The sequence below is a fragment of the Sapajus apella genome, unplaced genomic scaffold (assembly GCF_009761245.1).
Source record: "Sapajus apella isolate SASKATOON/1434 unplaced genomic scaffold, GSC_monkey_1.0 scaffold36, whole genome shotgun sequence".
NCBI classification, from domain to species: domain Eukaryota; kingdom Metazoa; phylum Chordata; class Mammalia; order Primates; family Cebidae; genus Sapajus; species Sapajus apella.
This window is the reverse complement of record NW_022436976.1, coordinates 31,186,280-31,205,804: the sequence shown is the minus strand read 5'-3', so window position 1 is coordinate 31,205,804 and position 19,525 is coordinate 31,186,280. Positions and strand designations below refer to the sequence as shown.

The 19,525-nt window shown below is 49.2% G+C and overlaps 2 protein-coding genes across 4 annotated transcripts in view; one reads left to right on the top strand and one right to left on the bottom strand.

Moving 5' to 3' along the window:
• FAM151A (family with sequence similarity 151 member A) overlaps positions 1 to 4,908 on the bottom strand; it is a 16,033-nt gene extending 11,125 nt beyond the window's left edge. For both annotated transcript variants that reach the window (XM_032296891.1, XM_032296892.1), the window contains exons 1-2: positions 4,624 to 4,908; positions 2,545 to 2,688 (exon numbers count right to left, since the gene is read on the bottom strand). In XM_032296891.1, the coding sequence (XP_032152782.1) occupies positions 2,545 to 2,688; positions 4,624 to 4,741 (262 nt within the window). In that variant the 5' untranslated portion in view covers positions 4,742 to 4,908. The remainder of the gene's footprint in view (positions 1 to 2,544; positions 2,689 to 4,623) is intronic.
• MROH7 (maestro heat like repeat family member 7) overlaps positions 1 to 19,525 on the top strand; it is an 89,525-nt gene that overhangs the window by 5,096 nt on the left and 64,904 nt on the right. The gene's annotated exons all lie outside the window — the stretch shown is intronic.

Here is a 19,525-nt window from a genome sequence, read left to right as displayed (position 1 = left end):
AAAAAAAAAAAAAAAAAAAAAAACAAAAAAACTTCTCCAGCCGGGTGCAGTGGCTCACTCCTGTAATCCCAGGACTTTGGGAGGCCTAGGCGGTTTGATCACTTGAGGTCAGGAGTTGGAGACCAGCCTGGCTGACATGGTGAAACTGTCCCTACTAAAGATACAAAAATTAGCCAGGCATGATGGTAGGCACCTGTAATCCCAGCTACTCGAGAGGCTGAGACAGGAAGAATCACTTGAACCTGGGAAGTGGAGGTTGCAGTGAGCTGAGATCATGCCATTGAACTCCAGCCTGGGTGACAGGGCAAGACCTTGCTTAAAAAAAAAATGCTGGGTGCAGTGGCTTCGCCTGTAATCCCAGGGAGGCTGAGGTAGGCCAGATCACCTGAGATTGGGAGTTTGAGACTAGCCTGACCAACATGGAGAAACCCCATCACTACTAAAAATACAAAATTAGCTGGGCGTGGTGGCGCATGGCTGTAATTCCAGCTACTCGGGAGGCTGAGGCAGGACAATTGCTGGAACCTGGGAGGTGGAGGTTGTGGTGAGCTGAGATCGTGCCATTGCACTCTAGCCTGGGCAACAAGAATGAAACTCCGTCTCAAAAAAAAAAAATTGCTTCCTTAAGGAGGAGGCAGCCATCCTCAGGTTAATAAATTAGGCCACTCTGCTTCTTGCTCACAATGAAACCTGCCTTCTCCCTTTTGTGTTCAGCTGTGTCATGTGATTGCTCTTTCAGCATCAGCCTTCCTAAGTATAAGCTCTGTGAGAGCAGGGTCCCGGTCTGAATTAGCCATCACTTGAATTCCCAGTGCCTGGATGCTAGCAGGCCTAAAAGAGATGTTTCAAAAATGGCTGGCTGGCTGGCCAGCCGTGGTGGCTCACGCCTGTAATCCCAGCACTTTGAGAGGCCGAGGCAGGCAGATCACTTGAGGTTGAGAGTTTGAGACCAGCCTGGCCGACATGGTGAAATTCTGTCTCTACTAAAAATACAAAAATTAGCCGGGCGTGGTGGTGGGTGCCTGTAATCTCAGCGACTTGGGATTACAGGAAGCAGGAGAATCACTTGAACCTGGGAGGCAGAGACTGCAGTGAGCCGAGATCACACCACTGCACTCCAGCCTGGGTGACAGAGCAAGATCCAGTCTAAAAAAAAAAAAAATCTCTCTTCACCTTAAAAGTTGTGACTTGCCTTCCAGAGGGCTGGAGGCTGACTTGCTTGGGGGTGAGAAGTGAAGAAGCAGCAAAAGATGAGAGGAAAGGATTGGTTTCCCGTGGCCACGGCATGGTCCTCGGGGAGCCACAGCAGCAGGGAAGGGGGCATGCAGTCACCGAGCCCTCCACCCTCCACCATCCCTCCTCAGGCCAGCTTCACCCATCTGCAGGAGAGCACGGCTGGGTGCTGACCCTGAAATGACACTGCAGGCTTCCAGTCCCTGCCCTGACACTTTTCAGCTGTGTGACCTTGGGAAGGTTATTTGACCTCTTCGTGCCTGTTTCCTCATCTACAAAAATTAAATAATAAAATATCCCTGGTTAGGCATTCACTAAGTGTTAATTATTTATATGGAGTGGCTTGCTTAACTAGTGTAAGGGGCCATCTGGTGTGTTTCTGTGGCTTCAGCATAATCATTAATAATGACCTCAAAAGAGTCCTGCTTTGGTTGATATGGTCATTCTACCAACCCTCTGACCCCAGTTTTGGGGTCTGAAATGGAAGGAGTTTGCTTGAGCAGTGGTTCTCAAAGTGTGACCCTGGGGCCAGCAGCCTCAGCATTACGTGGGGGTGGGGCCAGTCGGTGTCTTCTGAAACGTGCCCAGGTTCAAGGACTGTTTCCTGCATCTTTTATACCTACTGCTTTAAAGTTCACCAGCATGTTCATGAACATTATCTGCTGAGCTTCCCAAAGGCCCTGCAGGAGAGCGTCACACAGTGGCTTGGAATGTGCATTCTGGGGCTGACTGCTCTGGGCTCCAATGTTGGCTTAACTGCTTTCAGACAATGTAACCTTGGCTAAGTTGGCTAACTTTCCTGAGCCTCTGTTTTTCTCCTGTGAAATGGTACCCATGAAACAGGTCGCAGGGTAGTCCTGGGAGAACCTGTGTGTAATGTGCACATGGTGAGCCTTGGCCAATTGGCTACTTTAACCAATTTCGAATCTGAGGCTCAGGAGTTAATACAACCTGCACAGGTGCTCACTGTTTTTAGTAGTGCTGGGCCTCAAGTGCAGATTTCTGGCTTGAGGCTTTGAAGGCAAAGGCCTCCTTAGAGGTTGGTTCCTGACAGGTGTAGGAAGGAGTAGCTGGGAGGAAGGGCAGTATAGTCATGACTTGGAGTCAGACGTGGTTTTAATCTAGGCTCGAAGCTTAGCTGCGCAGCCCTGAGCCGTTCACTTAACGCCTCTGAGCCCCTACTTCCTCGTGCGGAAAGACATGTAAACAGCTGTCATGCCACCACAGTGACCAGTGGCTAATCCTCCTTCTCTCCCTCTGTCTTCTCCACCCCCTTCCCTGGCCTGCCCCAGTCTTGGCAGCTGGACTTACTGTTCAAGGCAGCTGCCATGGCTTTCTTGCTGTTGGCTGCGTGGTACCAGGTGACCTCCAGGGCATCTCGGTGGCTGATCTGGCCCAGGCTCAGCAGGTAGTCCAGCATGTCGGCATCGGGGCTGCAGGCCTCCAGCTCACAGCCTGGAAGGAATGCCAAGGGGCTGTTAGCGTCTGTCCTTGCCCCAGCCCAAGACTCCTGTTTGTTTATCCCATGACCCTCCCTGTGACCAACACTCCACCTGGCAGAGGGACGGTGAGGCTCAAACTCACGGGTGCTGCAATAGAGGGAAAGTGAGTGGGCTTCTGGGACCCAAGAAGGCCTCAGTACCAGCCTGGGGCAGTCAGGAAAGGGGGGCAGGTTCACAGAGAAGGGAACACTTAAGGAAGACCTTGAAAGGGTGGGTGTAAATTTCACAGAAAAGGGGGAATGGGTTATTCCAGACAGAGAAAAAGCAAAGGCTTGGCTTCAGGAGAGCGCAGTTGCCTAAAGGAAGAGCCATTGGCCTGGTAGAGATGGAACACAGAAGCAGAATGTGGGAATGTTGGAAGGGGGGGGCCGGACACAGTGGTTCATGCCTGTAATCCCAGCACTTTGGGAGGCTGAGGCAGGTGGATCACCTGAGGTCAAGAATTCCAGACCAGCCTGGCCAACATGGTGAAACCATGTCTCTACTAAAAATACAAAAATTAGCTGGAGGGACATGGTGGCAGGAGCCTGAGGCAGGTGAATCATTTGAACTCAGGAGGCGGAGGTTGCAGTGAGCCGAGATCATGCCACTGCCCTCCAGCCTGGGTGATGGAGAGCGGGACTCCATCTCAATAAATAAATAAATAAATAAATAAAAATAAAAGATTGGAAGAGGGCTGGGATCAGGTCATGAATGGCCTTGAACTTTAGTCAAGGAGCTGGTGTGTGCTGAGGGCAGTGAGTGAGGGCTGCTTGGCATGATCTGGGCTGCAGAGCTAACATGAGCTGACAAAAGCAGGCAGAGAGACCTTGTAAGAAGGGTCCAGAAGGAGACCTTGAAGCTTCTCTGAGGGCAGGGCGGGGAGGATAGAGGGCAGGGCCGGGAGGATAGAGGGCGGAGGGAAAGGCAGAGCCCTCGAGGCTCAGGATTGAGGTGCACAGCCATGAGGCAGGGGCATGGGGCCTAACTGAGGTCCCTGTGTGAATGGAGGAGCCTTTCACAGAGTCCTTCACAGCGAGCAGCTGTTGGGGACAAGCATGAGCTCAGCCCAGTCTGCTGAGTTTGAGGTTGCTTGTGTGACTCCCAATAAGGGCACAGGAGGGAGGTCTGGGCTGAAGGCCAAGATCTGATATTCTTCAGGCAACTGAAGAAGGGAAAAAAAGTTAAAAGGGGGCCGGGTGTGGTGGCTCATGCCTGTACTCCCAGCACTCCGGGAGGCCAAGGAGGGTGGATCACCTAAGGTCAGGAGTTTGAGACCAGCCTGGCCAACATGGCGAAACCCCGTCTCTATTAAAAATACAACAAAAGTAGTCAGGCATGGTGGTGCATGCCTGTAATCCCAGCTACTTGGGAGGCTGAGGCGGGAGAATCGCTTGAACCCAAGAGGTGGAGGTTACAGTGAGCTGAAATTGCGCCACTGCACTCCAGCCTGGACGATAGAATGAGACTCCATTTAAAGGAAAAAAACCCACAAAAAATTAGCTGTATGTGGTGGCACACATGCCTGTAATCCCAGCTACCTGTGGGGCTGAGGCAGGAGAATCGCTTGAACCAGGAAGGCAGAAGTTGCAGTGAGTCGAGGTTGCAGCATTGCACTCCAGCCTGGGCAACAAGAACAAAAACTCCCTCTCAAAAAAAACAAAAGTTAACGGGACTTTCTGCTGGGGATGAAGTCACATAGGGTTGGGGGATGGAAGAGACAAAGAGAGCTGCGGACGGGGAATGACGCTTGACAGGGATGAGGGATCAAGAGCTGGTTGGCCGGGCACGGTGGCTCGTGCCTGTAATCCCAGCACTTAAAAAAAAAGAGCTGATCAGAGCTGAAGGTGGGGATAAGGAGCGAGCAATGGGGGAAGCCACTCAGGTTGGCACTGGGGGAGGCACCTACCTGGCTGCCGCAGGGTGATGGCAAGGACTATGGCGGCAATGACCACCACAGACACACAGGTGATGCCTGCAAACACCCACTTGCCCCGATTCTTTGATAAGTGCTCCGTGCAGGCCATGACGGCGCTCTCTGGGGAATGTCCCCAACTCCAGGCGGGCCAGAGTACCCAAGGCTCCCTGCAGCTGGGATCCTGTGGGAGACAGGAGCTCCCAGCAGCACCTAATTCTTCACCAGGCCTGGTCTGCTCTGCAGCCCCGGAATGTCCCCGACTGGAGATAACCCCTGTAGCCCCTCCCCACTCCCCGCCCTACTCCTCTTCTCCACACCCTCCTGGGATCACAACAGGCTAACCAGAAAATCTACCATCCCTAAAATGACCTTTGAGCACAATAAGAGGCAGCAGAGAATGTTGGACTGAGCACAGACCCCTGCCTGTCTGCCCCTGCCTGGGAGTCAGGAGACTCATCCCAGCCCCTGTTGCTTTTCTGGAGTCCTGAAGTGTCCGACCCTCTCCGGCCACATTTTCTTCTGTGTAAAAGCCTAACGTTCTGTTCTTTCCCTTTCTAACTCCAGGCTTTCTGCCCTGCCCTCAGGGAGTCCTGCCTATCCGGCAAGGGTGGTGACAAAGACAGATTAGATCTGCCTAAGGGGCAAGAATCTTCCTCTCATCCGAGATTACGGCTAATAGATGATCTACCTGGGATAGAAACTGATAGTCCTGGCATGCTGGCATAGGTGACTGCAGGCCAGTTCTGGGGCAGCGAGTCCATGGGGAAGAGGCTGAGTCACCACTTCACGCAGAGGGAGTTCTGGGGGCCCTAGTAAAGGAAGCAAGCTAGAGGCTGCCCCTGTTCTGAGGATCCTGGAATTTGAATGGGTCCAGGAATCACCTGTAATGTGTACAGAGACTTCAGAGTCTACAGGCTGGACTCAGAGAGATCCAGCAGGGCCCCTGGTGGCTTTGACTGTGTGTGTGAAAGGATGTCGAGAATGATGCCCGAGTGGGCAGGTGTCAGGAACTGAGGGATGGAGGGGCAGGGCGGGAGGGATTTTGGTCATGGGGGTTGTCGCGGGTCATTCCTGAGTGGATTCTCCTGCCTCAGCCTCCCCCAGGAGGGAACTGGATATGGAGGCCGCGGGCTCAGGACTGAGATCAGGGCCAAAGACAAGGGCATGAGCATCATTTTCTGGCCAAAGCAGAAAGAGAAAAGGATGGAGGCTGACTTCTGGGGACCATTGACAGGCAGATAGGTGGAGGAAGAGGCATCAGTAGAGAGGGGACAGCAGAGGGTGGTGGGCAGTGTCAATGGGAAGGTCACTTCAAGAAGAAAGGAGAGGTCAGCCAGGCCTGGAGATGGAGCCCAGTAAGGACAGCAAGGGCCCCCTGAGGCTGCCAGGACCGTTTCCCTGGATCAGTGGGGAGGGCAGCAGTCTGAGCAGAGCCTATTTAGCTGGGGTGGGAAAGACCAGAGAGGCTGAAGGTACAGGAGGGAGAGGCTCTGGGCAGAGTGAGGATGGGAGCAGGAGAACCTGGCGCTCAGGGGGTGCTATCCTGTAGGATGTGAGCAGATCACGAGGTCAGGAATTCAAGACCAGCCTGGCCGATGTGGTGAAACCCCATTTCTACTAAAAATACAAAAATTAGCCAGGCGTGGTGGCATGTGCCTGTAGTCCCAGCTACTTGGGGGGCTGAGGCAGGAGAATTGCTTGAACCTGGGAGGTGGGTTCAAGGTTGCAGTGAGCTGAGATTATTGCACCATTGCCCTCCAGCCTGGGTGACTGGGTAACAGAGCCAGACCCTGCCTAAAAAAAAAAAAAAAAAAAAAAAAAATCTAGAGAAACAACAAACCACCAGAATTATACAATGTGGCTCCAGGGTTGCCCCCAAGCCCCATACTGATAAGTCTCACCTGGTCTGGCTTGCATTTTTTCTGCTTTTATTAATAATACTATTTGTGATTTCCTACAAAGTGTCCCACATTTTAATTTCATCTATGTGTCACACAACACTGCCAAATGGTTCTTGTGTCTTCATGTTGCAGGCAAAGAAATCAAGGCTCGGAGAGGTCAGGACTTGTCCCACGTTACCTCAATGTCAGGTTCAAATGCAGGTCGGGCTGACTGTGGGCCTATCTGCCTGACTTTATCCACCTGCTGGCCTCTTCCTGTTCATGCCCATTTACAATGGAACAGTCACGTCTTCTGGCAAGAATATTTAACAGCAATGCTGGACAAATCTGTTTTTGAAAGAAAAATCAAGAACTTAGTTCTTACAGCCCACGAGGGCACCCCCTGCACAAACTATCCTCATTCTGGAAGCTGCTTATTTAGTGTTCGCGACACTCTTTTGTGTGTGTGTGTGTGAGACAGTCTCACTCCATCGCCAGGCCCCAGGCTGGAGTGCAGTGGCAAGATCTTGGCTCACTGCAACCTCTGCCACTCTGCCTCAGTCTCCAAGTAGCTGGCATTATAGGCGCATGCCACCATGCTTGGCTAATTTTTGTATTTTTAGTAGAGATGGGGTTTCACCATGTTGGCCAGGTTAGTCTCGAACTCCTGACCGCATGATCCACCCGCATCGGCCTCCCAAGGTGCTGGGATTACGGGCGTGAGCCACCACACCAGGCTGAGAGAGGCATTCTAAGTTCCCACTGTTCACAGAAGGGAGCTGGAGTCACTTTGCAGCAGAGGAGTGCCTGCGCCCCCTCATTCCGACTCTGCAGGCCGTGTGTCCCTGTGCTTCCTGGGAAAGAAGCCAGCACGCCGAGCTCTGAGGCACGAGCCTCGCCGCCTCTCTTGGCTCTGAGGAGCTCTGCGGGCTGTCTAGGAGAGAGTTCATCTGGCTCTGGCTTTTGGCAGAAGGAAGAACCCTGGAACTGACTCCAGATTGTAGATTCCTCCATTGCCTGTGACACTTCTCGTGGGGCATGAATAACTACATAAGTCACTGAGCACTCATTCTGTGCCAGGCACTGTGCTAGGCTCTGGGGATCCACCCTGTGACATTGTGGGAGAGAAGAAAGCAGGGGCTGTCGCAGGCTCCAGCATTTCAGATGGGAAACGGCCATTTTATTACCAGAGTTGGTGCACATCAAAAACACAGAGCAGACTCATAGCCTGTAACGGTGTCACACATGGAAAGTGGCAGTGGCCCCAGGTGGGGGCATGCAGGGTGGAGGAGACACAGGTTAGGAACCCCAACCTCCTGGGTGGGCCAGGAGGCTTTCAGAAGAGGATTTGTCTGAGCTGACTGAGAGAACCGTCAGGGATGGGGGCTAGGGAAGATCTTCCAAAGGGCACAGTGTGTGTGGGAGAGGGCCTAGGCATGAGGAGAAGAGCCTGTTCAGAGGTGAGCAATGCAGTGTGGCTGGAACACCAGGTGGGAAATGGGGGCAGGTGGAGTGGGCGAGAGACGACACTGGGGAGCCCTGGAGTACTGGGTCACCCTGATAAAGAACTTGGCTTCGGGCTGCGCAGTGGCTCACGCCTGTAATCCCAGCACTTTGGGAGGCCAAGCTGGGCAGATCACAAAGTCAGGAGTTCGAGACCAGCCTGGCCAATGCGGTGAAACCCCATCTCTACTAAAAACACACACAAAAATTAGCCAAGTATGGTGGTGAATGTCTGTAATCCCAGCTACTCGGGAGGCTGAGGCAGGAGAATTGCTTGAACCTGGGAGGTGGTGGCTGCAGTGAGCTGAGATGACACCATTGCACTCCAGCCTGGGCAACAGAGTAAGACTCTGTCTCAAAAAAAAAAAAAAAAAAAAAAAAGAACTTGGCCTTCAACCTGAAGGGGTTGGGGAGCCCTCACCCATGGGATAAGCAGGGAGCGCCATACTCAGCCTTGCATTCGGGAGGGTGGCTGGAAGCTGGAGTTGACAAATGGCTCCTGGAGGCCTGGCTGCCTCTGCATTCAGGCTGTCCTGTTTCAGCACTGGCCACCCCTGCACGCCCGCAGAGCCACAGGGCTTCCCACACTGCATTGCTCAGAACAGCAAATGGCCCAGGGAAGTGTGTGTGCCTCAGGCTGTGTTATGTGGGTTACTTTGATACTCTCCCTGCTCCCACACCATGGCATGTTATAGGGGAGATGAAACCAGGGGTGGCTTGGAGGCTCCAATATTTCAGATACAGAGCTGCATCTTTAGAACTGGTATTGGCCCGGCACAGTGGCTAACGCCTGTAATCCCAGTACTTTGGGAGGCTGAGGTGGGAGGATTACTTGAGCCCAGGAGTTAGAAACTAGTCTGAGCAATGCAGGGAGGTCTCATCTCTACAAAATAGAAAAATAAATTAGTGAGATGTGGTGGTGCATGCCTACAGTCTCAGCTACCCAGGAGGTAGGAGGATAGTGCCCTTGTACTCTATCCTGGGCAACAGAGCAAGACTCCATTTCTGAAAAGAAAAGAAGAGAAAAGGAAAGAAAAGAAAAGGAAGGAAGGAAGAAAAATAAATAAAGAAAGAAAATAAACATTTGCCTATTTTGACACTGTCACATTGTAGGAGAAAAAAAATTCTTCTAAAAATTAATGACCACAGGCTGGCCCTCACACAGCTATTTGGTCCTAATTCACACTGCATAGGTGGTCTAAACACTCTAAGTGATAGAATTTTATTTCAAGTGTTTTCATGTAGGTGGTGCCCCAAGATTACTACTACAAGCAAAGCAAGTTTTCTCAAGAAGAATGTGGAAAGCAAAAAGTTCCTCTTCAAAGTTTTCCTTCTTGTTAAAGAATAAACAATAGGCCGGGCGCGGTGGCTCAAGCCTGTAATCCCAGCACTTTGGGAGGCCGAGGCGGGTGGATCACGAGGTCAAGAGATCGAGACCATCCTGGTCAACATGGTGAAACCCCGTCTCTACTAAAAATACAAAAAATTAGCTGGGCATGGTGGCACATGCCTGTAATCCCAGCTACTCAGGAGGCTGAGGCAGGAGAATTGCCTGAACCCAGGAGGCGGAGGTTGCGGTGAGCCGAGATCGCGCCATTGCACTCCAGCCTGGGTAACAAGAGCGAAACTCCGTCTCCAAAAAAAAAAAAAAAAAAAAAAAAAAGAATAAACAATAAATGTTAGAAATAATAGTTTATTTTAAAGCTAACTTCCTTCAAAACCTTCTTTTTTTCCCCTAATAATGCTTTGTTAAGCCCTATCCTATGTAGCTGTTAGATATAAAGGAATAAGCACATTCTATGTCCTTGTACTTTAACCAAGATATTTCTTCTGGGTGTTCGCAGGCATGTCCCAGCTCACAGCCCGTGTCCCTTCCTTATTTAGAAATGTTATTACTTTTCTAAGTCCTTTTGCAAGCAACTTCCTCTTTTCTTTCATTCTCCATTGCTTTTAGCTATTTAGGAAAGTTTTAAGTTGTTAGCCAATCAAGTTTAGCTTAGACTGTGAGGTCCAGCTCCAACCAACAGAGATGGGACACAGGAGTAAAGAGTCAATGTGTGAAGGATAAATATTCTTGCCTTTCCTTTGTCCAGTGTGCTCTTGTGGCAAAATTGCTAGCGAGCAGCACCCTTTCTGCAGAAAGTAAATTTGCCTCACTGAGAAAATTCTTTGTCTGAGCATTAGTTCTTCTTTTCAGCACTGAAGAACAAGCGTTTTTATTTTTATTTTATTTTATTTTATTTTTTTAAGACAGAGTCTCGCTCTGTCACCAGGCACCAGGCTGGAGTGCAGTGGCATGATCTCGGCTCACTGCAGCCTCTGCCTCCCAGGTTTAAGCAATTCTCCTGCCTCAGCCTCCCCAGTAACTGGGACTACAGGCGTGTGCCACCATCCCCAGCTAATTTTTTTCTTTTGTATTTTTGGTAGAGATGGAGTTTCACCATGTTGGCCAGGATGGTCTTGATCTCTTGACCTCGTGATCCGCCCACCTCAGCCTCCCAAAGTGCTGGGATTACAGGCTTGAGCCACTGTGCCCGGCCAGAACAAACATTTCTAACAAGGAACAGAGGCTGGGTGTGGTGGTTCATGCCTGTAATCCCAGCACTCTGGGAGGCTGAGGTGGGCAGATTACTTGAGGTCAGGTGTGATATTGTGCTGGCCTAGAGCCAGAACCGGAGCAAAACTATTTTATAAAATGCAAAACTGTTTTTAGATAAGTTGAAATGGCTGCCCCATTCTCCTTACAATAACTGCTGTCCTTGGCCTCTGTAAATAGAACTGCTAGTTTGTTCTTCAAAACTATGTAAAGCTGCTTACCTTTTCTTATCAGTAACTGCTAAAATCTGTGATGTGTAAACAAATGTATATCTTGACTTCTGTAAACCACTGAGGTGAATCACAGAATCCCCTAGCCCTTGGAATGTCCGGAGACCCCCGCCCTTGTCTCCACCCAGGAGGTGAATCACAGAATCCCCTAGCCCTTGAAATGTCCGAAACCTTATCATCCCCATCCCCGCCCCTCACCCCCACTCCCAAGGTGGTTTTTCGGGTATAAAAAATCATGGCACCCTTCTTTTGGCACCACAGGTTGGAGAGACGTGAGTCCTCTGTGGTCGCTGGCATAATAAATGACCCTGCAATCTGGCATACTTTTGTCTTGTAACTTTCTACGCTCCGGTCAAATACAACACAGGCATTCAAGACCAGGCTAGCCAACATGGTGAAACCCCATCTCTACTAAAAATACAAAATTAGCAGGGTGTGGTGGCTCATGCCTGTGATCCCAGCTACTAGGGAGGCTAGGCAGGAGAATCACTTGAACCCAGGAGGCAGAGGTTGCCGTGAGCAGGGATTGCACCACTGCACTCCAGTCTGGATGACAGAGCAAGAATCTGTCTCAAAACAAACAAACAAACAAAAAAAGCAAAACAAAACAAAAGAACATAGCTTCACTCCAAGCCTTAAGGAATTCTGGGCAGGGAAAATAGGCAGTTCATAGTCAACAATCCCAAAAGTCGTAAGAAAATAAGGCACCCATGGGTGAAAAACAAGAGATGAAGTAAACAGCAATATCAGACCCACAAAGTGTTCAGAATACAAAATTATCAGAAGTAAAATAACATGTTTTATTTATTTATTTTTTTGAGACAGTGTCTTGCTCTGTCATCCAGGCTAGAATGCAATGGTGCAATCATGGCTTATTGCAGCCTTGACCTCCTGGGCTCAAGTGATGCTCCCACCACAGCCTCCCAAGTGGCTAGGACTACAGATGTGCACCACCATACCTGGTTAATTGTTTTTCTTGTGGAGACAGGGTCTTAGTATGTTGCTAGGCTGGCCTTGAACTCATGGACTCAATCCATCCTCCTGCCAAGGCCTTCCAAAATGCTGAGATTAAGGTGTGAACTACTACACCCAGCCTGTTTAATATGTTTAAAGAAATAAAAAACCTGCCAGGCATGGTGGCTCATGCCCAGCAGTTTGGGAGACCAAGGCAGGTGGATCATGAGGTCAGAAGTTTGAGACCAGCCTGGCCAACATGGTGAAACCTCATCTATCTCTACTAAAAATACAAAAATTAGCCAGGTGTGAAAAATTAGGCAGGTGGTGTGGTGGCAGGCGCCTGTAATCCCTGCTGCTTGGGAGGCTGAGGCAGGAGAATTGCTTGAACCCAGCAGGCAGAGGTTGCAGTGAGCGGATATTATGCCACTGCACTTCAGCCTTGGCGAGAGAGAGAGACTCTGCCTCAAAAAAAAAAAAAAAAAAAAGGACAGAGAGGAGACTTAGTGTGCATCTCATCAGAGTTGCACAAGGCAGAGAAAGAATGGGAAGAAGGCAGTTTCTAGAAAATTGTTCAAAATTTCTGATCAACACCAAATATTCCAAATAGGAAAAATACAAAGAAATTCCTATGTATATGTGGCATGATATGAGCGTATAACACCAAAGTAAAAGATCTTATTTATTTTTAATTAAAATTAAAAAAAAATTAAAATAGAGTCAGGGTCTCACTGTACTGCCCAGGCTGGTCTTGAACTCCTGGCCTCAAGCTATCCTCCCACCACAGCCTCCTAAAGCGCTGGGATTATAGGCATGAATTGCTGCACCTGGCTCAAAGTAAAAGATCTTAGAAGCAGCCAGAAAAAATAGATTTGGGCCAGGCACGAATAGATTGATCACTAAAAAGGTGGCAGACTAACTTCTCAACAGAATCCACAGAAGCCAGAAGGCAGCGGAATATTCACTTTGATGTACTAAAATAAGATAACACTTTAGGCTCCTACATGCAGTAAAAATGTTTCGAGAATGACAATTATAATTTTTTGGCAAACTAAAGAAGTTTACTACTAAGAAACTTTTTTTTTTGGGACAGAGTCTTGCTCTGTTGCCCAGACTGGAGTGCAGTGACAAAATCTCTGCTCCCTGCAACCTCAGCCCCTCGGGTTCAGGCGATTCTTGTGCCTCAGCCTCCCAAGTAGCTGGGATTACAGGCATGTGCCATCAGGCCCAGCCACTTTTTGTATTTTTAGTAGAGATGGGGTTTCACCATGTTGGCTAGGCTGGTCACAAAACTCCTGACTTCAGATGATCCTCCTGCCTCAGCCTCCCAAAGTGCTGGGATTACAAGCATGAGCCACTGTACCCAGCCAGTCCCTGTGTTTTTTGTCTTTGGATGTTTTGTTTGTTTGTAGAGACACTTTCTTTGTGCTGCCCAGGCTTGTCTGTTGGCCTCAAGTGATCCTCCCGCCTTGGACCTCCCAAAGTGCTGGGATTACAGGTGTGAACCACTGTGCTCAGCCCATTTTTTGCTTGTTTCTTGAAGGAGGGTAGCAGTGTTAATTTTGGACTTTGCTAACTAAAGTTTGCATGTTGAGAATAGATATATTCGGGCTGCGTGCAGTGGTGCATGCTTGTAATTTTAGCACTTTGGGAGGCTGAGGCGGGAGGATTGCTCTGGCTTAAAAGTTTGAGACCAGCCTGGGCAACATGGTGAAACCTTGTCTCTACAAAAAAATTAGCTAGACATGATGGCATGCATCTAAAATCCCAGCTACTTGGGAGGCTGAGGTGGGAGGATCGCTTGAGCCCAAAGAGGTCGAGGCTACAGAGAGCTGTGATCACACCACTGTGCTCCAGCCTGGGCAACAGAACAGGACCCTGTCTCAAAAACAAAAACAAACAAACAAAAAACCCCCCAATAGATATATATGAGACCCTCTTGGACAACATAGGAGACCCAGTCTCTATAAAACATTAAAAAAATTAGCTAAGTGTGGTGGCACACACCTGTAGTCCCAGCTACTTGGGAGGGTGAGGCAGGAGAATTGCTTGAGCCCACGATGATCCCTTGAGCTTGGTTGGGGGGTGGAGTTGAGGCTGCACTCTAACCTGAGGGACAGAGCCAGATCCTGTCTCAAAAGAGAAATAAGAAGGAATACACAGGCTGGGCACAGTGGCTCATGCCTGTAATCTCAGCACTTTGGGAAGCTGAGGTTGGTGGATTGCCTGAGGTCAGGAGTTTGAGACCAGCCTGGCCAACATAGTGAAGCCCTGTTTCTACTAAAAATACAACAAAATTAGCCAGGCATGGTGGTGTGCGCCTGTAATCCCAGCTACTCGGAAGGTTGAGGCAGGGGAATTGCTTGAACCAGTGAGGCGGAGGTTGCAATGAACCGAGATTGCACCACTGCACTCCAGCCTGGGCGACAGAGTGAGACTCCATCTCAAAAAAAAAAAAAAAAAAACAATAGACATATAATTGTGATATTGTGCCAGAATTGCTAGCCTTTGCTTACCGGTAATAACTAAAATAAGCAGCCCAGGATAACTAAGATCTGTGTGTAAACAAATGCTTATCTTGACTTCTGTAAACCACTGAAGCAACAAACAGAATGACAAAAGTCCCCTGGCCCTTGGAATGTCCGGAGACCCCCCGCCCTCATCACCGCCCAGGAGGTGAATTACAGAATCCCCTGGACCTTGGAATGTCTGGAGACCCCCAGCCTCGTCTCCGCCCAGGAGGTGAATCACAGAATGCCCTGGCCCTTGGAATGTCCAAAACCTTTTCATCCCCATCCCCGCTCCTCACCCCGACTCCCAAGGTGGTTTTTCGGGTATAAAAAGTCGTGGCACCCTCCTTTTGACGCCACAGGTTGGAGAGACGTGAGTCCTCTGTGGTCACCGGCATAATAAATGACCCGGTAACCTGGCATACTTTTGTCTTGGTGCTAACTTTCTACGCTCGATCTAGTACAACTTAATATGTAACTTCCAAACAAATGGGAAGGGAAAGAAAGGGAAATTCAATAATCCAAAAGTAAGTGAGGAAAGAGAAAAATGAAATGAAAATGAAAAAGGAGAGGTTCTGTTTGTAATAATGGCAAAGTAGCCCCTCTCAGATCAACCTTCATACTGATAACAATTATGAACTCTGGACAAAAAACGAAAACAAAACAAAACAAAACAGCCTCCTGAAGACTCTGGAAAGAGAGCAAAAAGAGAGAGAACCTAAGAGAAACTGACAGATACCAGAAAAGAAGAAACAGCTACTGGGTGCAAAAAATTTTTTAAATCTCACAAACATAATATTCAACCAAAGAAGTCAGAAGAAAAGAGTCTGTATTGTATAATTCCACTTACATAAAGAGATTACATATGAAAACAGGGAAACCATATTAAAAGTCAGGATAGTGGCCCCCTAACAGAGAGGACGATAGCGATTAGAAGGGGACCTGAGGAGGACTTCTGTGTCCTGGTAATGTTCTATTTCTGGATCTGGGTGCTGGTTACATGAGTGTGCTCACTTGGTGAAAGTTCGTAAAAATAGACATGACATATGCAATTTTCTGCTCAGTACAAACTTAAAAATCAAAAGAGAGCAGAGACAAGTTGGACAGGCAGGCAGGGCAGACTGTGAGCGGCCTCAATGTCAGACTAGGGAGCTGGATGTGACCCTGGCAGGAGTGGAGGACACGGACGGTGTTAAGAGGGGAAATGAGTTGTTGGGGAAGCTCCCTCTCTGTCTACTGTGGGTGGCTAGGAGAGGGGAACACCTGCCCTGTGGGACCTTATTTACAGGACTGGCCAGAATCTGGGATTTGAATGATGAAGACCTGAGCTAGGAGTGAGGGTGTGAGGTTGGAGGCCAAGAGCAGATTTGGAAGTATAATGGAAAGGACTTGGGAGTTTACATGCAGGAGGCCAGGGAAGAAGAGGGAGGAATCAAAAGCAGTCATTGGGAGGGGCTTGTCACAGGAACTAAAGAGCGAGGGAGGAGATGCTGGGAAAAGAAGCAAGTTTGAGAAAAGAACTTGTTTTTTTGAAGCAGGGTCTTGCTCTGTTGCCCAGGCTGTAGTGCAGTGGTGGCATCATGGCTCACTGTAGCTTCAAGCTCCCAGGCTCTAGTGATCCTCCCACCTCGGCCTCCTAAGTGGCTGTGACTACAGGCACATGCCACCATGTCTGGCTGATGTTTTTCATTTTTATTTTTAGTAGAGATGAAGTCTGATTGTGTTGCCCAGGCTGGCCTTGAACTCCTGGGCTTAGGAGATCTTCCTGCCTCTGCTTCCCAAATTGGTGAGATTACAGGCATGAGCCACTGCACCCGGCCGAGGGAAGGATTTTTGCTGGGGAAAGAGCAAGTGGAGGAGGAATCCTTGATGACGTAAGGCCTCTGAAGCAGCAGAAGGAAACTGGGCGTGCAGGGGACCTCCTGTCCAGATGTGGACAGGAGAGGAGAGGAGGGAAGAGGAGGGGAGAGGAGGGGAGGGGAGGGAAGGGGAGGGGAGGGGAGGGGACAGAAGGAGCAGAAAGGGCAAGATCTGACATGGACTAGAGGGAATGAGAGCCCCTCAGCTGCTCGCTAATGTGAGGTCACTGTGAAGTGTAAGGACTGAGTCTGATGAGGCTGACTTCTGGGCAGCTTGTCTGAGAACAGGTTATACACTGTATCTAAGGACATCCTGACCTGGGGGAACAGGAAGACAGCTTACTGAAATGTTGCAGGAGTGGCCACGGCAAACGGATCTCTCGGACACTGAATGTTGGAGGAAGGAGTTTATTCGGCCGGGAGCAAGGTGGCGTATTCGCCTAATATCCAAGCTCGCCTGACAAAGGAAGGTTCCTTCTTTATATAGGCTTATACTTTAGATGTTACACGTGGAAAAATCTTAGGTTTATAGCTTAACATATGAAAAGGGTCTCTGTTTAGTCTTAGGAATTACATATGAAAAGGGCTTCGGTTTACAGTCTCAGGAATCACATATGAAAAGAGCTTCGGTTTACAGTCTTAGGAATTACATATGAAAAGGGTTTCAGTTTACAGTCTCAGGAATCACATATGAAAAGAGCTTCGGTTTACAGTCTTAGGAATTACAAATGAAAAGGGCTTCAGTTTCCAGTCTTAGGAATTACATATGAAAAGGGCTTCGGTTTACAGTCTTAGGAATGAAAAGGGGAAGTTTACAGTCTTAGGAATGAAAAGGAGAAGTTTACAGTCTTAGGAATGAAAAGGGGAAGTTGATCTGAGATGCCTGGGTCTCCCTCTTCAGGAAGATTCCACTGTCATTTTGTAAATGGTGTCCAGTGAAGATTTTCTATTAGTATCTGGTCTCCGATCATCTTAATTAGCTGAGCTATTGCTCATCACTAAAGGATTTTCTTTAGAAAGGTAGCCTTAGAGTTCTACTTTTCTTAGGGAAAGATCTAGGTGACACTGCTGTGCCACAGCCTGCCCTGCCCTCATTCCTGCCCTGCTCCACACACTCTTATCTGTGCCTGGAACAGGAGCCGGGGTGGAGCAGGAAAAAGATCAAGGATTTGGGAGCGAGGACAGGCAGGCATCCTAGCTCCTGACCATGGGCCAATATTTTCTCACTGTGGGTCTCAGTTGCCTCATCAGAGACCTCTTGATTTCAAAGCCCTTGTACCCCTGGGATAAACAGAGGTCCAGGGTCATATGGTGAGGGGCTTTTATGGGAACACCTGAATTCTGGATGAGAAACTCAGTGTTTATAGAGTGAAGTTCTTTCCAGGAGGCTGAGGAGACCCTCAAGACAGGTTCTTTTTGCAAGGACCCCATCCCTTCTCCCCATTGTGTAGGTGGGAGCAGGGCCCTCATTGGCCGGCAGACTTCTGGGTCATGGTGACCTCATAAAGCCTGTAACACTGGCCTGCTTGGGCTGCGATAGCCTAGGTAAGCTGAGCGGCGGTTCTGGGAAAGTCCTAGGGGTGGGGGCAGCCTCCACCGCCTCCACAAGGCAGTTACCACCTTGTCCCCACCCCTTTGGGTAAAAGTCTCCCTGCTCTGGCTGTAATTTCGCAGTTAGAACTTCATACCTGTGGCTTAGAGCTGAATCTTCTGTTACCATGTGGATGCCCCAGGTGGAGGTAACACATTGAACTTTACATGAGCAGCTCAAGGCTCACAGAGAAAGTTCAGGTCCTGACAGTCTAGTGGCTGGGAGTTGGGGACAGGTAAGGGGAAGGGAGTGAAAAGATGCAGGGAGGGAATGCCATAGATCCGGGGAAAGAGAAGCCTTGGAATCTGGAAAGCATACTTTTGTCTTTTTGCCAAGTCTCCCTAGCCTGCCCTCGCCCAGGGGGAAGAAGGGAGGGTGGGGATGAACATTTATTAAGCGCCTGTTGTGGGCCAGGCCCTGCGATCATCACTTTGGGTGAGCTATCCCATCTGGAATACTAAGATATTATTATTGGGTGGGGCACGGTGGCTCACACCCGTAATCCCAGCACTTTGGGAGGCGGAGACGGGTGGTTCACGAGGTCAAGAGATCGAGACCATCCTGGTAAACATGGCGAAACCTCATCTCTACTAAAAATACAAAAAATTAGCTGGGCGTGGTGGCAGACGCCTGTAATCCCAGCTACTCAGGAGGCTGAGGCAGGAGAATTGCTTGAACCCAGGAGGTGGAGGTTGCAGTGAGCCGAGATCGCGCCATTGCACTCCAGCCTGGGTAACAAGAGCGAAACTCCATCTCAAAAAAAAAAAAAAATTATTATTAATATTAAGCTGGAGGCTTAGAGTGATGAGGACATCTGAAGTTCACACAGCTGGTGAGAGAGAAGGGTTTGAATTCAGGTCTGCCTGACTCCAAAGCCTTGGAATTTGGCGTTATAGCTGGGTGTCAGGAAAGTTGCCTTGTTTTCATTGAACTTTGCCTTTAGGATAGGGACCTAAAAGTGGCAGAGGGAATGGGGAGTAAGAAACAGGAAGACATGGTTATTGTTCCACAGATTCCTGAGGTTCTATTCATTTTGTGTGTGCGTGTGCGTGTGTGTCTATTTTCTCTTTGTTGTTTAGACTTTTCCCTCCCTCCCTCCCTTCCTTCCTTTTTTCTCCCTTCCTTTCTTTCCTTCTCTCTTTTTTTCCCTCCCTCCTTCCCTCCCTTCCTCCCTTTTTCTCTCTTTCTTTCTTCCTTCCTTTCTTTCTCTCTCTCCTCTCCTCTCTCTCTCTCTCTCTCTTCCTCCTCCTTCTGCTTCTGCTTCTTCTGGATGGAGTCTTGCCCTTTTGCCCAGGCTGGGGTGCAGTGGTGAGATTTTGGTTCACTGCAACCTCTGTCTCCCAGGTTCAAACAATCCTCCTGCCTCAGACTCCTGAGTAGCGGGGATTACAGGGGCCCACCACCATGCCTGGATAATTTTTGTATTTTTAGTAGAGAAGAGATTTCACCATATTGGCCAGGCTGGTCTCAAGCTCCTGACCTCAAGTTCCTGACTTGGTTCCTGACCTCAAGCTCCTGATTTGGCTTCCCAAGGTGCTGGGATTACAGGCATCAGCCACCATGTTTAGCCAAGTAACTTCTTCTTCTTCTTTTTTTTGGTATGGATTCTGACTCTGTCACCCAGGCTGGAGCAGAGTGCAATGTCTGCCTCCCAGATTCAAGTGATTCTCCTGCCTCAGCCTTCCTAGTAGCTGGGACAGGCACCTCCTGTCACCAAGCCCAGCTAGTTTTTGCATTTTTTTTTTAATGGAGTCTCACTCTGTCACCAGG